The 18,888-nt window shown below is 40.8% G+C and overlaps 1 protein-coding gene across 1 annotated transcript; it reads right to left on the reverse strand.

The window, feature by feature from the left end:
- Positions 1-816: 816 nt before the first annotated feature.
- LOC115817141 (NLR family CARD domain-containing protein 3-like) lies at positions 817-18,072 on the reverse strand. The gene is made up of 7 exons (XM_030780386.1): positions 17,996-18,072; positions 4,676-6,694; positions 3,606-3,779; positions 3,122-3,295; positions 2,218-2,391; positions 1,681-1,727; positions 817-1,355 (listed from the first exon to the last, which is right to left on the reverse strand). The coding sequence occupies exons 1-7, from the start codon at positions 18,070-18,072 to the stop codon at positions 817-819; spliced, it is 3,204 nt and encodes a 1,067-aa protein (XP_030636246.1).
- Between the last annotated feature and the right edge of the window lie 816 nt (positions 18,073-18,888).

Genomic DNA, 18,888 nt, shown 5'->3' on the forward strand with positions numbered 1-18,888 from the left:
CAGGAGTAAGGCACTAATGAGATGTGTGATGTCATGTGTGGTGAATGGGCTGGCAGAGAGCCATTTTACAGGTCAGTGTGAGATCAACCCTTACGCTCTCGTTTTACTGACGCGCCTGTAAAGGCACGAGATGTTTCAATGTTTAAACGTCACACTCTTACAGCAGGCGAGCTCTTCTCTAGTTTCAAATTAAAAGTCAAGTCAAATAAAAAGCAAATATCGTTTTGTTTTGTTTTTTTCAAACCGTCTTTTCCTGTCTTAGACCACGGGAAGATTCAGTTTTACTCTCGGCCTGTAAGATGTTCCAAATGCGCTGGAAAAATTCCATCTCTGTGTTGCCCTCACACTGGAGCTAGCTTCACTCATATCTGTTATGTCTGTTATGTCAGAGAAAATAGTAGCTCTTTAACGTTTGTCTTCCCTTCAGTCAAACTCTTAAATGTAGGACATTTTTTAATAGTGATGATGCGCAGACATCAGGTGGACAAGAGTAGAAATGCAGGATTAAACCGATCAGCCCGTAAATCTGTCCTCGGGCTGAGTAATTGTGTCAAGTCTCTTTGTGGTCTTTTTCAATATAAAGGAAAACTCATCGGATCAAATTGCACATAATTACAATGCTTCAGAAAAATACGGATAACTAAAAATGTAAAATATAGCATAGATATCACAGAGGTGAGGAGAATGACATGAAGAGTGGTGTGTGTTTGTATATTGGGGCATTTAGTGTGAGAAAGTGTGTGCATTTGTATGACTGTGCATGTTAGTGTATGTGGAAGTGTGTGTGTGTGTGTGTGTACTTTTTACAATATTTATCTATACCATCTTACACACTGACAAGAAGGAGCAACAAAAAATCCAAAACCCTGCATAGAGGGGTTCAGTGAATGTGCAGTGGAAGGTGTGTATGTGTGTGAGTGTGTGTGTGTCAGAGGAGACGCTGTAGAAGGACAGGGTCCCGGCCGGCCAGTCCAGATACACTCCCACTCTGCGGTGCTGCGACTTCGGTGCGGGTCTCTGAGCGCTCTGTTTGTTGTGTCTGGCAGTGTAGCTGTCACTGGAGCAAAGCAGACCCCAGGACTTGTCATTGAGCCCAAGCCAACTGTCATCACCCCATCCTTTTCTGTCTATCCCTTTATATGTCACTCCAATCACGGTTTCTTTCCCACTCCACTCCGCCTCCCAGTAACAGCGTCCCGTCAGACTCTCTCTACACAGGACCTGTACGCAGTTCTCAAATCTCTCTGGGTGATCAGGATATGGCATTATGTTTCCGTATGTCACCTTTCTGTTCCCCTCAGACAGACACAGACGTACGTATGCTGTGTTTGGGTCCAACGTCAGCTCACAGGCATCTGTAAAGAGAGAAGATTACAGAAGACACCATAACACTCACTTCAGACTTTATGCATGTATGAGGCTATGTTTAAGTGTGTGTGTGTATGTGTGTGTGTGAGACTGTATGCGCGTGCGCGCGTGTGTGTGTGTGTGTGACTGTGTGTGTGTATGTGTGTGTGTGTGTGTGTGTGTGTGTGTGTGTGTGAGAGTGTATGCGCGCGCGCATGTGTGTGTGTGTGTGTGTGTGTGTGTGTGTGTGTGTGTATGTGTCTGTGTCTGTGTGTGTGCGTGTGTGTGTGTGTGTGTGTGTGAGAGCGAGAGAGAGCACACGTATATCCTTACACTCTTTTAGTTCTTGTCGTTTTCGTAACTCCACCGCATGGTCCAGACTGCAGAAACACAGGAAACACAGAGCAGGTTCTGTTTGAGTCATTTGAATTTTCACAAACACAGGAACATTGTAACATTCTCTCAGGATGCAGAAATGGTATTTGTGGTTTTGTCTGAATGTCAAATTCCTGATGGGAGGTATGAACATGATACAAACGAACAGGAAGGCTGTACAGATGTGAGTTTAACACTGTGATGCCAGTGATGGATCAGCTGGTCCAAAGTTACAGAGCATTGATATGAAAGGCACTTCCTCAGTAGCAAAGGCTGCCATGATAGCGAGCAAAGCAAAACCATTACTAGTACAATGTGGATCCTTCACAATGTGGATCCTTCACAATGTGGATCATTCACAGTGTGGATCCTTCATGGCTTTGTTTCAGGCTCTGTGTATACACACACACACACACACACACACACACAAGCACACATACACACACACCCACACGGATACACACACTCACACACCTCTGGATTTGCTCCACTTACTTGAGTGTCTCCAGATTACAATGTGGATCCTCCAGTCTAGCAGAGAGCAGCTTAGCTCCCAAGTCTCCTGGGTGATTGTAGCTCAGATCCAGCTCTCTCAGGTGTGAGGGGTTTGAACTTAGAGCTGAAGCCAGAGAAGAACAGCCTTCCTCTGTCACTAAACAGCAGGACAGCCTACAGGGACAGAGGAAGAAAGCTTACATTGTCTGTGTAATTCCTATGTTTACATTCAGGAATTCTACAGAAAGTGAATACAATACTGCTCAAAAGAATTGGTTAAAACATTTAAAGAGACAGTACCTTTAAAAAAGGTATGTCAGGTCCAAGATAATGGTCGGAGCGACACATAAGTACATGTGGGAGGTAGGATTAATAAACATACGCGCAGCAGTTTTACATAGTAGGAACATGTGCAATTATTCCAGGAACTAATGAGCAACATGTTCAGCTGCCTACGGGTGGCACTCACAGCTATGCCTATTTACTGATGATAAAGTTATCTGATGGTGAAATATTCTTTTAACAGTGAGTGGGAGTGAGTTTTCCTCTGTAAGGCTAATACATGTAAATGCACTGCAGGTGTCACTGAGCTGATGAATTAAATTATTAATTATCAATTATTATTAATTGATTATATTAATTGATCTGAGCTATTATTTGAGAACACCCACCCCACCTGATTGCATGCAATCTGTATCTGAACCACTGGTGAGGTCATTAGCCTACAGCTAACTTAAGTCATAAATGTGCTAATTTCACTCTGGTGAGCACTGGCTTATTAACCAACATTCCTACAACAGTGGAGAGTAGGTGAACAATGAGTGGAACAAGAGCGATTTTGGAATACATACAGCGTAAGTTTAGACAAAAACTCATTATGAACACTGTATTCTCAGTTTCTGACCTGAGGATCTCCAGTTTACAGTTTTGATTTTCCAGGCCGGCAGAGAGGAGCTTCACTCCTGAGTCCTGAAGTTCATTGTTACTCAGGTCCAGCTCTCTCAGGCAGGAATCTGCTAACTGTAGCACCGAGGCTACCATTTTACAGGACTGTTCAGTTAGTTTACAATCAGAAAGTCTGTAGAGATAGTTAAATAGAGAGAGAGAGAGAGAGAGAGAGAGAGAGAGAGAGAGAGAGAAAGAGAGAGAGAGAGAGAGAAAGAGAGAGAGAGAGAGAGAGAGAGAGAAAGAGAGAGCGAGAGAGAGAGAGAGAGAGAGAGAGAGAAAGAGAGCATTTTTGATTTGAAGTCACTGCACTAACAAACAGTTAGGGACGAACCTTGTAATAGTTTTATTGTCTTGCTTACATTCTTAGTCATGGTTAAGAAGAGAATGCTCAAAAGATTTACATTTTAGAAACACAAGATTTCCCATTCAGAAATACTGACCTCAGGATCTCCAGTTTACAGTGCGGATCCTCCAGTCCAGCACAGAGACGCTTCACTCCTGAATCCTGTAGGTCACTGTTACTCAGGTCCAGCTCTCTCAGGGAAGAATTTGACGATTGTAGGGCTGACACTAGAGTTTCATAGTCAAGTGTACTGAGTTGACAGTTGGAAAGTCTACAGAAAAAAAGGAAATCTAGTTCAGAGAAATCTTTTTTTTTTTTTTTTGTCTTAAACAGTGTTAAGCCAATCATAATGTGATGTAGCCTAATCAAAGCCCTTCACATGGTCATCCAGTTATTCATGAGTCTTTAAATGAATGTTCCTGAAAATCTAAGAAAATTAGGTTCCATATTAAATTAACACCCCCAGATTCTACCATGTCGCCTGTGAACAATATTTCATAACAGCATATCACTTTGCTAATAACGGAAAGGTTTATGAATGCTTTGAGTGAGTGTAGTTTTTTGTTAAAGTCCATTCTAACAGAAAACATTGAAACTGTGGCACCACTTGATAGTGTGATGTTTTAAACTGTCTTATTTGCATTGCCAAATTTTAGTCACGACAGCTCAACAGCGCTATCACACACACAGATACACAAGCACCATTTTTTTTGTTTACATATGGGCTATTCACTCACACACACACACACACACACACACACACACACACATATATATATATGTATATATATATATATATATATATATATATATATATATATATATATATATATATATATATATATATATACACACACACATACTATTGTGATGCCTAAAATATCTTTTAATCCAAGACTCCTTTTTGCTGTTGCTGTTATACCGCATTCTGTTAATTTTCTGGATCTTATATCTTTTTGATTTGGTATTTGGCATTTGTTCGGTACCAATATGTACATTTACAGTTACAGTTACATTTGTTCATTAAGCAGATGGTTTTATCCAAAGCAACTTCCAAGATACACTGAATATAAGCCGTTCTTGATACCAAGATCATTAATTTGGCATTAAGACAACTGTACCTAAAAGCGTGAGACATTTTAAAAATGGATGAAAAGGAAAACTCACAGAGCTTTTCTGCAGAAGCCCAAAACTGGGAACAGTCTCCTACGACCCTCATCTGATGTGCTGTATTTCTTCACATCAAACTCCTCCAGCACCTCCTCTGATGTCTGGAGCAGATATACCAAGGCTGTGCACTGAACTGCTGTGAGTTCAACTTTACTCTTCTTTGACTTGAGAAGAGCCTGAATTTCTTCATAAGCCGAGTAATCGTTCATTTCAGTCAAGCAGTGTAGGAGATTGACCCATCTCTCAGGCTGAATACTCTTTTTCTGGAGCCCTCTGAGGTTTCGGACTGCTTTCTTGATGCTCTCTGGGTCGTTCTCTGTGTGTGCTAGCAGACCTTGTATGAGTTTCTGGTTGGACTCCAGTGACATTCCATGAAGGAAGCGGATGAACAGATCTAAGTGTCCATCCTTACTCTCACAAGCTTTAGTCACCGCTCCCTTAAGCAGCACATCCAAAGGAACCTTCTTCAGTGCACCTTTGGACTTTCCCCACAGAAAATATTGCAGTGGCTCCATGTTCTTGCTTACATAGCAGTGAAATGCATAGACAGCAGCAAAGAACTCCTGAACGCTTAGATGCCTAAAGCAGTAGACTTTCTTCTGACGAAGCACAGATTCCTCCGTAAAAATCTCGGCACAAATCCCAGAGCACCCTGTGGCCTTGCTCACATCTATGCCATGTTCCGTCAGATCTTCCTCATAAAAGATGGGACAGCCCCTCAACAACTGCTTGAAAGCAAACTCAGCCAGTTTCAGTAAAATTGCCCTGCTTGATTCTAGAAGCTTCGTTGGATTAGTTTCATGTTTCCCCTCATACTTTCGGTTCTTTGTGTTCATCTGAACGAGGAGGAAGTGTGTGTACATTTCAGTCAATGTTTTTGGCATCCTATCACCGTGGTCCTGATGCAGCATTTCTTGAAGCACAGTGACTGACATCCAACAGAAAACCGGGATGTGACACATGACATGGAGGCTCCTTGATGACTTGATGTGTGAGATGATTCTGTCGGCTTGACTCTGATCACTAACTCTTTCTCTGATGTATTCCTCTTTCTGTGAATCATTGAATCCTTGTATGTTTGTCACGCGACTGATGCATTTAGAGGGGATCTCACTTGCTGCTGCTGGTCTGCAGGTTATCCAGATGAGAGCAGATGGAAGAAGATTTCCTTGAATGAGGTTTGCTAACAGTACGGCCACTGTTGATGGTGCAGTCATATCACAAAACCTCTGAGAAAAGTCTAAATAAAATACACTCTCATCTAAACCATCCAGGATCAACACTGTTTTACAAACAGCAATTTTTTTTGGATCCAGCTCTCTCAGTTCTGGGTGAAACTCTTGCAGAAGTCCATGAAGACTGTATTGGTCATCTTTAATTACGTTCAGCTCCTTGAAAGGAAGGACAAACATGAAATCGATGTCCTCATTGGCTTTTCCCTCAGCCCAGTCCAGAATGAACCTCTGCACAGTCGCCGTTTTCCCAACGCCAGCGAAGCCCATGGTGAGCACCGTTTTGATTTCTCCTCCACTCCCTGTAGGTTCCTGAGTTGATGAAGGTTTGAAGATGTCATTGAGGTTAACTGAAATGTCATCTGAACCATGTGCCCTTGATGCCGTGTCAATTTGTAAAACCTCATGTTCTCTGCTCACCCCTTCACTCTCTCCCTCTGAAATATAAATCCTGCTGTGGAAGGTTTGATGTCCTTGTGGTGTTACGCCTTCAAACAGGTGTCTGTACTTGTTTTTCAGGATGGTTTTATGACTGTCAATAAATCTCAGCAGCACAGGATCTGATGTAGAGTCAGAGACTTTGGGTTGCTGTAGAGCAGGACGTGTTCTGGATCTCTTTCTGCACTGGGGACAGACATAGTCTCCTGATGGACCAGACTGGTCCCAGTATGTGCTGATACACTGTCTGCAGAAACTGTGTCCACAGCTGGTAGAGACTGGATCTCTCAGAACCTGTTCACACAGACCACACCTGGACTGGTCTTGACCTGGACACCCACCCCCACTACAGCAGAGAGAAAAAGAGAGAGAGAGTGAGAGAGCATTGACAAATATAGTCATGAATATAGATTTAGGAGGATGTCACACATACACTAAAAGTCACTCTCATTGACATGTATGGATTTCCAAGAATAACATGTAGTTCTGATGGAAACTTATCAATCAGTTATTCGTTCACTAACTTGAATTAAACAAGGTCTTACTCCAGCTCAGATCATGATGTACAGAGTGTACTTCAGTGTACATCTAATATGGCCAGTAATTTAACCAAAATCAAGTGATAAAATGTATATTTATCCTTAACTGGCCAAAAGAAAACAATTAAAATGACATCACAGAGTTGGGCTGCCACAAACATCCAGCAGTGGTGTCATTAGGTCCGATCATTCGAGACTATAGCAGTGAATATTTTAATCCTAGTCCCGAATATTTTCGCCCTGAAAAAAGACGTGTTTGTAGCAAACAACAAACAGACTGTGTAACAGACTTGACTTGCAGCATCCAAAGGAGGGGGGGGGGGGCGTAATCAAGTGCTGCACAGTGCACACAAAGTTGCACCCAGATGAAAAGCTCCAGTTCTCTTAGCCCCTGATCTTTTCAATGACTAGAATCACCCCTGCCATCCAGCAGCTGTACAGATCACTTTATCAGGTTTACAACCATAACAATTTCTACATTAGCTTCACAACATCCTTCATGTAGCAACAGTAAACCCCAGTCCAAAAAGAGCTAAGAAACCCTCAAACTTCCCAAGAGGGGGTTTACAGAAGTGGGAGCAACGAAAGCCAGAAGATGGCAAATCCATACTTACCAGATCTGACAAATATTAGATAGAATAAGATGCTAGAGTAGCAGCAGTTTGCCTGTCATAACTCCTTCATTGTTTAGAAGGGTCTAACTAACTAAAACAACCCTCACTCCACACTCCACCTAATCACCCATACACACAGTCACACACACACACACACACACATAACTCCTTTATTGTTTAGAAGGGTCTAACTAACTAAAACAACCCTCACTCCACACTCCATCTAATCACCCATACACACAGTCACACACACACACACACACACACACACACACACACACACACACATAACTCCTTCATTGTTTAGAAGGGTCTAACTAACTAAAACAACCCTCACAACAAGGGTCCTGTCTGTGGATTTTAGCTCATCCTTCAATTCTATCTTCCCAGAAACACTAACATTCCAGAAAGACATCCCAGTTTTGAAGTCAGTTACCTATGAAAAAAGACAGTGAATATTGTCTGTATGACCACTAACCAGTAGCTGAGAACTAAAGACCCTTGGTTTCACATCGCATTATTAAGTTTGTACAGGAAACATGAACAAATCATCAGTAATCTGTACAGTCTCACTGCAAGCAGACAGAGGTGTCACATAGACTGTCACTCACCTGGCATCGGAGGCCATTTTTTCTCAATGGAAGAAGACGAAGTAAAGGATGCAGTCGCCCGTCTTCATAAACACACAGCTGGGTACCCGAGATCCAAGTTTGTGCCCTGTAGGTCATTATAATAGCACTAAAGAGAAACTGGACTTTTATACAGCCTAGTCAGTCCGTTAGGGTTTCTGCGCTTTCTCACGTTGCAATAAAGTTACAGAATCAGTAGACGGGTAAATGTTGCTCCAGTCGTGTCCTCGTCTTTAGTTTGTGCGCGCGGCCGAACGATACAGCGGCTCGCTCATCGACCGGTATCAGCTCGTCGATCCAACCGGATCAGACAATCGGGTGAGAGATTTTCTCCTTTTCGCCGAGACTTCTCTCCACTGATTAAAAAGAGAAAGTTAGAGAAACCATAGATCAGCGTTGTTCAGTCTTGTAAAAGGAATCTTGTGTATCCACTGCAGGGATAAGAAAAACGATCGTAAATGTCCAACAGATTTCTCATTCACTGCACAGTTTATACAACAGTATATACAACAAATGTCGTGAAACATTCAGCAGCTTTTTGCGGAGTGCCACGTATTTGTTTCTAGCTGATCAAACATATCGCCTATGTGTTTGTTGCGACAAATATTTACAACGTATAGTACACACCGTACACTTATAAGGCTACAATTTCAATAATTTACCGAAAAACTTAACGATATAGTCATGGTTAACAATATAGCACTGAACAGATCTCAACTTGACTTAACGTTTCGTGGTCCGTTTAATGACGCACAGGGAAGAGCAAGTTTGCTTTCGTTTTCAGGTCATCTTATCGCGAGGATTTCCGTTCTGATCATTCAGGCCCAATCAAAATTCCCTTACAGTTGATACCGTTTAGACTCGGCCGGATGCAACCCTTTTTATTGCTCTCTCTTTTTCTCTCATTGCAGGTTTTGTTTAATCGGGTGGACGGAAAGGACAAATTAGACAAAGACAAATTAGACAAAACTAAAAGCAGGTCAAAGCCCATTATGTCTGTGCTGTTCTTTTTGTTACATACTCTCGCACTCTCTCACACCGGAGATGCAAGTGGACCCTGCGCTTAGCCAAGAGAATTCCATTTCACCATAACTTGTACAATAATTATCCGCATTCTTGCAAGCTTAATTTAGAAAAATACTGAATTATTACACATAGTTTGAAATAACAGAATCCATACTGGTCAACCAACACATGCGGTGACATTGTTCATCACAAGGTACCAGCAAGAAATCTGTGCTTGCATGAAGTCTATGAGTGTAATTTTTGTCAATGTCCATGATAAACAGAAACACTTAAATCACACTATGCATAGACACTGTGATATTTTAAATCGTCGGGTACACAATTTTAAGAGACGGCAACTCAGTCGCGCTGCCCACCACACACACACACACACACACACACATACACACACACGCACACAAACGCACACACGCATGCACACAAACGCTGCTATGCAAGAGCCATTGACTGATGTGGTAGTGGGTGAGAATCTGTCCATCTAAAAGTGGTATTTATCTGGCCTTAAATCCAAAAGAAAAACAAAGACTCCATGAGCTCATAACACAGAGTTTCATATCATTATGATTGCACTGTACACATACGATATTAATGGCAGTATTGTGTTCAGTTCCAGGCGAGGAGTGTTAAGATGTGCTTTATTCTCTTATTCTTAATTGTTATTTTGGCGCCATCTAATGGTGACATTGTGGGGGAGCAGGCCGGTACAAGACTTGTCACTTCAGTTCTTTTATTGGTTAGTCACAGTCACATGACGATGGGTCTAATTTGAACAACCACTTAAAGGCTGCACAGTACAGAGGGGGTGCATCGTTATACTGTAGTCTGGGTACATCGATCATTTGTGAATTTCTTCAGCTGTGTATTTTCATATGATCGGTACAGCTTGAGAGAGAGGTGATGTCTGAACTTGTCAGTAACACAACAGATGTGACAGAAGTTTAGCTGTCATTCTAAACTGTCAAGCATGTGAGTGAGAGAGATGATATTTACCTTTGGTCACTTTCCTGATTCTCAGTACTGAACACAGTTATCAACTTCAGCAGAATATTAGCACAAACTTTTCAACCCCAGAACTTTTCTACAGAAAAATAAATGAATAAATGAATAAAACTAAAATAGTGTTTGTTTTCATGGGTGTTATTTATTCATCAGTAATAACTCTTTGTAGAGGGAGAGGAATACAAGGGATTTGTTAGTGTCTTTAAGACGTCAGTGGTGCATGTGGAACCTGTTTAGTGTTGCAGTAACTGAATTAAAAGACATTAAAGCTGTGAGTTTAAACCATAATGTAATTAAATGAATGTGTGGATTTGTGTGTCATGACTGATCAAATATTTCACAAATATGCCTCTCAGAGACATTCAGAATGATAAGGGGGGAAATGTATCAATAATAAAAGTGTAGGAGTTTTAACAAGAAACATGTTGTTCAATACAGATTTATTTTAGAAGAAACATGTTGTTCAATACAGATTTATTTTATAGAGAAACATGTTGTTCAATACAGATTTATTTTACAAGAAACATGTTGTTCAATACAGATTTATTTTACAGAGAAAAATGTTTAATACAGATTTATTTTACAGAGAAACATGTTGTTCAATACAGACTTATTTTACAGAGAAACATGTTGTTCAATACAGATTTATTTTACAGTGAAACATACTGTTCAGTACAGACTTGTTTTAAAATCAAAGCTGTTGAGTATAGAGATAGAGATGATAGACAAAGGTACAGATATAGATATAAATTTACTAGAGGCCACCATTTATTCCACTTCAAGCAGTTCCGATATTCCAGTATTCATTAACTCAGACACATCCAGTTCAGGCACCATCACGGTGAGTAGAAATGTCTCAACACTGACTATTTCAGGCCAAATGGTCTTCAGTTGTGGCAGTTTAATTTGGATAACATTAAGTCTTGAGTGTCTGATAAACTGAATCAGTTTGGGTGGTTTTGGCGTTTAGACTCTGGTAGACTGAATCAGTTTGGGTGGTATTGGGGTCTAGACTCTGGTAGACTGAATGAGTTTGGATAGTGTTGGGGTTTAGACTCTGGTAGACTGAATCAGATTGAGTTGTTTTGGGGTTCAGATTTATTCCAGGATTGATTGAGTTTCCAAGGGGAAGTTGGGAAATTGTGCCTGGATCATTTTTGTAATCACCAGCATCCTAAATAAAGGAGAGAGTGCTGTATTAAACACATAGTAAATTTATCCAAGAGGTCAAACATATTGTAAAGTAATGTATTGAGTATTAATGTCTAAACAGAGACACTATGAGTTGAGAGTTGTGCACAGGAAGGAAGACAGTATTTCTATACAGTGCTGTTCTCTATAAAGCAGAATATCAGCTCGTCCTGTGGGTTATTCAAAGAAACTCTGACACACTCACATATCTCAGTCTGATGTTGAGTCTTTGAGTTCAAAAGAAATATAAGCTCTATACAAACACAATACATTTTTATTCAGTATGAGTGTAAAGGCCATTAATAGACCCGATCACTCACCTCAGCTATTCCTGTCCTTCTGTTTGGTCTGAGAGAATTCTGCATGTCTTTGAGGATATGTATGAATAAAATGTGTTAGCAAATACATGAAAAAAATGAGAGTGAATGAAAAACAGAGAAAGAGAGAGAGAGAGAGAGAGAGAGAGAGAGAAAGAGAGAGAGAGAGAAAGACAGTAATGTGTGGTTGTGTGTGTGTGTGTGTGTGCGTGTGTGTGTGTTCGTGTGTGTGTGTGTGTGCCTGTATGCGTGTCTGTGTGTGTGAGTGTGTGAGTGTGTTTGTATGTGTGTGTGCACGTGTGTGCATGTGGGTGTGGCTGTGCATGTGAGTCTTTGTGTGTATGTGCAAGTGTGTGTGTGTGTATGTATGTATGCATGCATGTCTGTGCATGTGTGTGAATGAGTCTGTGTGTGTGTGAGAGAGAGAGAGAGAGAGAGAGAATACCTGTGTGTCTTTTTCTCAGGTAAAGCACGACCATCATGAGAATCAACAGTAGGACAGACACACAGAGCAGAATTACTGTCAAACCTAAGAGAGAAACACATAAACTCCCATAACTAAAGTCACTCTAAACACATTGTGACAGTAACAAACTTGAGTAAATAGGAAATGTGAAGCTACAGTTTTCAGTTGTGGATAAAGATCAGGATTTGTCCTCATAAGTTTGATGAATGTGAAATGGAGAGAGAGGATTGTTAGAAACAAGTGAAAAAACTGCAAGAGAAGATGACACGTTTACCCACAGTTCAGCAGAAAACACAAAACCACACTGTTATGTTATAAATAGTTTAGGTTGTGTTAAGATGACATCTTCCTCTTTTCTCTGGAGTAAAGATGGAGTTTAGGGTTGGGACTAAAGTGTGTGTCTGTGTGTGATGAGTGTTAGAATGGAAGGAGAGATAGAGCAATAGAGAGACTTACAGACTATGTTATAAGATTACAGCATGTGAGAACATGATTAATTACAACTCCAAACAGAAGCATAATGTAATATATTGATTTGTCAGTTGCTTATCAGAAAGTTAAGAGCACTGATTAGCTGCAGTGTCATTGTGGGGAATAACACAGTGGGTTTTTGTTCTCCTGCTGTTGAGGATTCAGACTGATCTCCATCTAGTTGTGGACCAGTTACACTCTGGGTATGGACTGATGAAGGAGGAACTGAGAGAGAAGCAAGAGGATTTAGTGATTAGAGAGGAACTGAGGCAAAGACAGAGGAGAGAGAGAGAGAGAGAGAGAGAGAGAGAGAGAGAGAGAGAGAGAGAGAGAGTGTGAGCAAGAGAGAGACAAAGAGAGAGAGAGAGAGAGAGAGAGAGAGAGAGACATGTGTATATGTGAGTGTGTGTGTGTGTGTGTGTGTGTGTGTGTGTGTGTGTGTGTGTGTGTGTGTGTGTGTGTGTGTGTGCGTGTGTATCTGTGTGTGTGTGCATGTGTTTTTTTGAGGATGCAGACTGATCTCCATCCAGTTGTGGACCAGTAAAACTCTGTGTATAGGGTGTTGAAGGAGGAACTGAGTGAGAAGTGAGTGGAGGAGAGAGAAAGAGAGAGAAAGGATGATGGGGTGATGGCAGATGAGGAGTGATACAGGTAAATAACAGAAGAGTGGAGGTAAAGAACTCCATCACAAAAAGCAGAGTCGGAGCTGTTGGTGTTGTTTACTGCTGTTGTCATGGTTACATGCCTTTTAATGTATCAGGAGCACTGATTTAGAAGGGCAGTTAAACTTTTGACTAGATTTATGTTTGAGGTGTTCCGATACACGAAATTAACGTACACTTTCTAGTCAATCAGAAATGAATTCTCCCTCTGGCTGGCATGAGAATTCATTATGGTACTAAACTTGCTAAAGCTGGATGGATGGACTGATAGATGGATGGATGGATGGATTAGTGGATGGATGGATGGATGGATGGATGGACAGTGGATGTATGGATGGATGTTTAGAAGGACAGACAGAGTTGGGGGTACAGATAGATGAAAGACAAAGAGAGAAGATGTACCTGTTTGTGAGGAATGAGACTGATTTTCATTGGGTGTTTGTCCTGATGGAGTGAGTGGGTGTGGCTGTGTGGTATGAAGAGATGTAGAGATGGTTGGAACTGGAGTTGTCTTTTCACCTGAGAGAGAGAAAGACAAAGAGAGGGATTTACTATGTTGAATTATTACCCTGACAACTACAACATGTTATGAATTATTGACTTGTTAATCCCCACCACAGAGAATGATTGTTGGTTACTTACAGTATACATGCATGGAAAAACTACAGAAATATGCGTTGACTGAATAAAGTCATGTATTACAGACACATACCCATTTTAACTTGTAAAAGGATCTCAGTATAGACATCTGGTAAAGGCAAATTCCTCTGTACTGCACACCAGTATCTCCCTGCATCTCTGAGGGACAGATTAATGATGGTCACAGTGAAGACTCTGGCTGTCGTGTTGTCATGAAGAGTGAATCTGTCATCTTTAGGAGTTTGTCCACTTTGAATGGGAATGTCTTTATTAGAAAATGGACCAGGAGGACACACCCCTCTGCAGAGATACTTTGTATAATTTTCATATCCAGTTTCATAAGGGCATGTGATAGTAACTGTTCCTCTCTCATGTCCAGTCACAGTGATGATGTTACCATTCACAGCTACAGAGAAAAATGAAAAAAAAAAAAAAAAGTAAATAGTAAATTCCAACAATATTCATTTAAATGGCTTCCAAAACTCTCTCATAATGACCAATCCCAATAGGTGTGGTTGTCATGGTAACTAGTGATACGTTTTAAAATAGATGTAGGACTTAAACAGAATGTAATCAGCAATTAATGATAGGGAGCCATGCACTTGGTAAAACCTTAATTTGAAAAAATGTTTTTTGTTACTTAGGAAATGAATAGCATTTACACATTACAGAATCGAAAAGAGAAAATTGTTTTGAAGTTACATACAGATCAGATAACAGGGTCACTCAGGAATATGAAACAGAACATATTGGACAGAAGGTAACAGATCATTTACACATTTCTTCTGAACACTGTGGTTAGAAAACTGTTAGAAAACTGTGAAGTTTGTATGAAGTTCAACCTTTGGTTCACTCTACTTCCTCATGTAAAACACAGGGCAAGAGGGACTTTAATCCCACTTCTGAATGTTCCAATCCAATCCTCTCTCTCTCTCTCTTTCTCTCTCTCTCTCTGTTTGTCTGTCTCCCTGCCTCTCTCCCTCTCTCTCTCTCTCTCTCCTCTCCCTCTGTCCCTCGCTCTTATCTGCCTCTCTCTCTCTCTTTCTCTCTCTCTCTCCCTCTCACACACACACACACATACTGGCTAGAATAGCATAGAAAAACTACAGAAATATGCGTTGATTGAATAAAGTCATGTATTATACAGACATACCCATTTTAACTTGTAAAAGGATCTCAGTATAGATATCTGGTAAAGGCAAATTCCTCTGTATTGCACACCAATATCTCCCTTCATCTCTGAGGGACAGATTAATGATGGTCACAGTGAAGACTCTGGCTGTCGTGTCGTCATGAAGAGTGAATCTGTCATCTTTAGGGGTTTGTCCACTTTGAATGGGAACGTCTTTATTAGAAAATGGACACTCCCCTCTGCAGAGAAACTTTGTATTTCTTTCATATCCAGATTCATAAGGGCATGTGATAGTAACTGTTCCTCTCTTATATCCATTCACAGTGGTGACTTTGCCATTCACAGCTACAGAGAAAAATGAAAATAAAAAGAACAAAAAAGTAAATAGTAAATTCCAACAATGTTCATTTAAATGGCTTCCAAAACTCTCTCATAATGACCAATCCTAATAGGTGTGGTTGTCATGGTAACTAGTGATACGTTTTAAAATAGATGTAGGACTTAAACAGAATGTAATCAGCAATTAATGATAGGGAGCCATGCACTTGGTAAAACCTTAATTTGAAAAAATCTTTTTTTTTAGTTAGGAAATGAGTAGCGTTTACACATTACAGAATTGCAAAGAGAAAATTGTTTTGAAGTTACATACAGATCAGATAACAGGGTCACTCAGGAATTTGAAACAGAACATATTGGACAGTAAGTAACAGATCATTTACACATTTCCTCTGAACACTGTGGTTAGAAAACTGTTAGAAAACTGTGAAGTTTGTATGAAGTCCAACCTTTGGTTCACTCTACTTCCTCATATAAAACACAGGGCAAGAGGGACTTTAAACCCACTTCTGAATGTTCCAATCCAATCCTCTCTCTCTCTCTCTCTCTCTCTCCCTCTCTCTTATCTGCCTCTGTCTCTCTCTCCCTCTCTCTCTCTCTCTCTCACACACACACACACATACTGGCTTTCACTAGTTTACAGTTTCATGTGAACAGGGCCCTTGATCTCCTGTGCAGCCAGTGAGAGCATGTATGTGTCTAAGGTTTGATAATGAATGATGTTTTCAATAAGCCATGATTCTCTAATATCTCACACAGTCCAGTCAGACACAGTGGGTTTGTTTGACTCATGTTCACTCTGCCCCATTTCAGAGTACAGCACAACATAAAAACAATGTTAAAGTGAATCTTAAACTTAAATCAAAGTGATGAGGACAGACAGATCTTACCAGAGAGAAGGCAAAAGAAGACTAGAGACATACTCCACATGTTTAACAATGGATCCAGAGAATGCCCAGTATAATCCAGTTTACTCAAAAGTCTGTGAGGAGGAAGTTAAACTTCTGGTCCTGCTGACTTCCTCATCTGTTCAGTACAGATCACAGCTATAGCACAACCCACAGTTTACTCTCTCTCTCTCTCTCTCTCTGTCTCTTCCACTCTCCACCCCTCTCTCTCTCTCTCTCTCTCTCCACCCCTCTCTTCTCTTCTCTCTCTCTCTCTCTCTCTCCACCCCTCTCTTCTCTTCTCTTCTCTTCTCTTCCCTTCTCTTCTCTTCTCGCTTCTCTTCTCTCTCTCTCTCTCTCTCTCTCTCTCTCTCTCTCCTTCTTTCCTTCCTTCTTTTATTACTTTGCTTGTGTATCTGTCCCCTATCCGTTAGAGAGCTTCTGTTTATTAACAGCTTTTTCCTTTAACCTTGAGTGGAAACAACTGTTTGAATAAATGGATTTGTTGAAATCTCTTACTCTACAGGCCTTAATGCATCCATTAGTACAGGTCTCCAAACAAACAAACAGAGAAACAAATAAACAAACAAACAAATAAACAAAAACTTTATCAAGGACACACTTGGGCATTTATTTTTGCTGTGGGGAAAAAAAACAAACTAACTGAGTCTTGCACATGGTCTCCTGTCTGTCTCGCCAAATACTGACAAGGTGGAAAGTCCTGAATGTTTGATGTATTTCATGGGGTTGTGTCCATATTTGCTGGAGCTGTAATAGTACCCAGTGAAGGCAGACTGCTCTAGCCACTGGAAGCTCTTAGTTCTCCACTCTCACTTTACATGTTCAATCATCTTCAATTCCAGCCATTTTAAGAACTGCTACAAACAAGAACGTTTGAAGAAAGTTTCTAATTGTTAAGGGGAGGTCCTATGCCAGGAAAAGTAGCTTAACTTTTCACACAATCGTTTTATTTCAAATCAATCGCAAACATTGACCATTAAAACAAAATGAAAATCATATCAAATCTTTATAGTGTTGTGGGGTTTTCACCACAAAAAGGGGCCAGACCTTAGTGAGCACACACGACCACATGCATGACAACTCGCAGAAAGACGTTATATGCAACTTTCTATCATGTAAGAGGTCCAATCATCTTCTGTTTTCTTTTTTAAAATGTAGCAAAAATACACTTTAACCGCATGTTCGGACACGGTCAGTGTCAAATGTCAGCGGAGAACAGTTCAAGAACAGTCCTGATCTCGCTGTTCTTCTTAAGTGAGCGCTTATCTCTTGCTCATGGGAATTCGCTGGGTTCACGTTCTCCCTGAGCAGCCCTGTGGTCACTGAAAGGACAGCAAACTGTTTTATAACGAAACAGGAAAAGAGTGCCATAGAGGCTTTACAAAAACCCTTGTTCATCAGGTGGTAACAGAGAGAAGCTGGCATTAACCAACACACAGGACTGACTTAGAGAACAGACAGTGTGACTGTTTGTTGAAGGGAGTACTGGGATACTGGGAATATTTAGACTGCTGCTCCTCTGAGGTTCCTGTGGGCAAAGGCAAAGGGGGTTTGGGATGGGAACAGTATTTGTGTGTGTGTGTGTGTGTGTGTGTGTGTGTGTGTGTGTGTGTGTGTAAATGCAGATAAGAGATGTCTTCTTGTTCTCAATGAAATGCATCTTTCTTTTAAAGTTCTTCATAATGTTAGAGTCAGGTGGTCCATGGTGCTGAACTCACCTGATATGTTGACTGCTGGATCTGCCATCAGTGGCTGCCGAAATTTTGATCATATCGATGCTAGCAGAGGTCTCCATGGTGCCTTAATTTGCAAGCGAAACTTTGCTTGGATATCACATGTAAGAGAAGGTCAGATGTCAAACTTTAGTTCTTTAAAATCCATACACAAGTAAAACTAAAATTAAATGTTCTTATATGAATATCAGATAATTTTGTTAAGAGCTTTCCAAAGGCATATAATGTCACCTTTCTAATAAGGTAAGTGACGCAGCCTCTGGGTTCACTACTATCTACTTCTACTTTTGATGTACAGTTACAAGCACAAGCAATTAACATTCAAAAAATCTCATTGTTTTCTGCAAAGACAATAGTCCTGTTTATGCCCATTTCCTCTCCTTGGAGGTCCTGTGGTTCAGTAATGGATAAAAGTTCAGTATATTTCCTGTTTAGCAAGAAGAAGAAGAAGAAGAAGAAGAAGAAGAAGAAGAAGAAGAATCACCACCACCACCACCACCAACAACAACAACGAATGATGTACACAGTGCTGTGGTCACTCCTCTGACCCTAAACCTAACCCTAACCCTCCAGTGGAGTCTTTATTGTGTATGAGGGAGAGGGATTTTTTCACTGTTAGAAATCACTCTATAGATGTGTGGCTGGGCCTGGAGAGAGAGAGAGAGAGAGAGAGAGAGAGAGAGAGAGAGAGAGGGAGAGAGAGAGAGGGAGAGGGAGAGAGAGAGAGAGGGAGAGAGAGAGAGAGAGAGAGAAAGAGAGAGAGAGGGAGAGAGAGAGAAAGAGAGAGAGGAAGAGAGAGAGAGAGGGAGAGAGAGAGAGCCCTAAACTCGCCTGATTTGACAAATCAAATTACTAAATTTACAGATAAACCATTCCCC

This window comes from Chanos chanos, chromosome 7 (genome assembly GCF_902362185.1).
Source record: "Chanos chanos chromosome 7, fChaCha1.1, whole genome shotgun sequence".
NCBI lineage: Eukaryota > Metazoa > Chordata > Actinopteri > Gonorynchiformes > Chanidae > Chanos > Chanos chanos.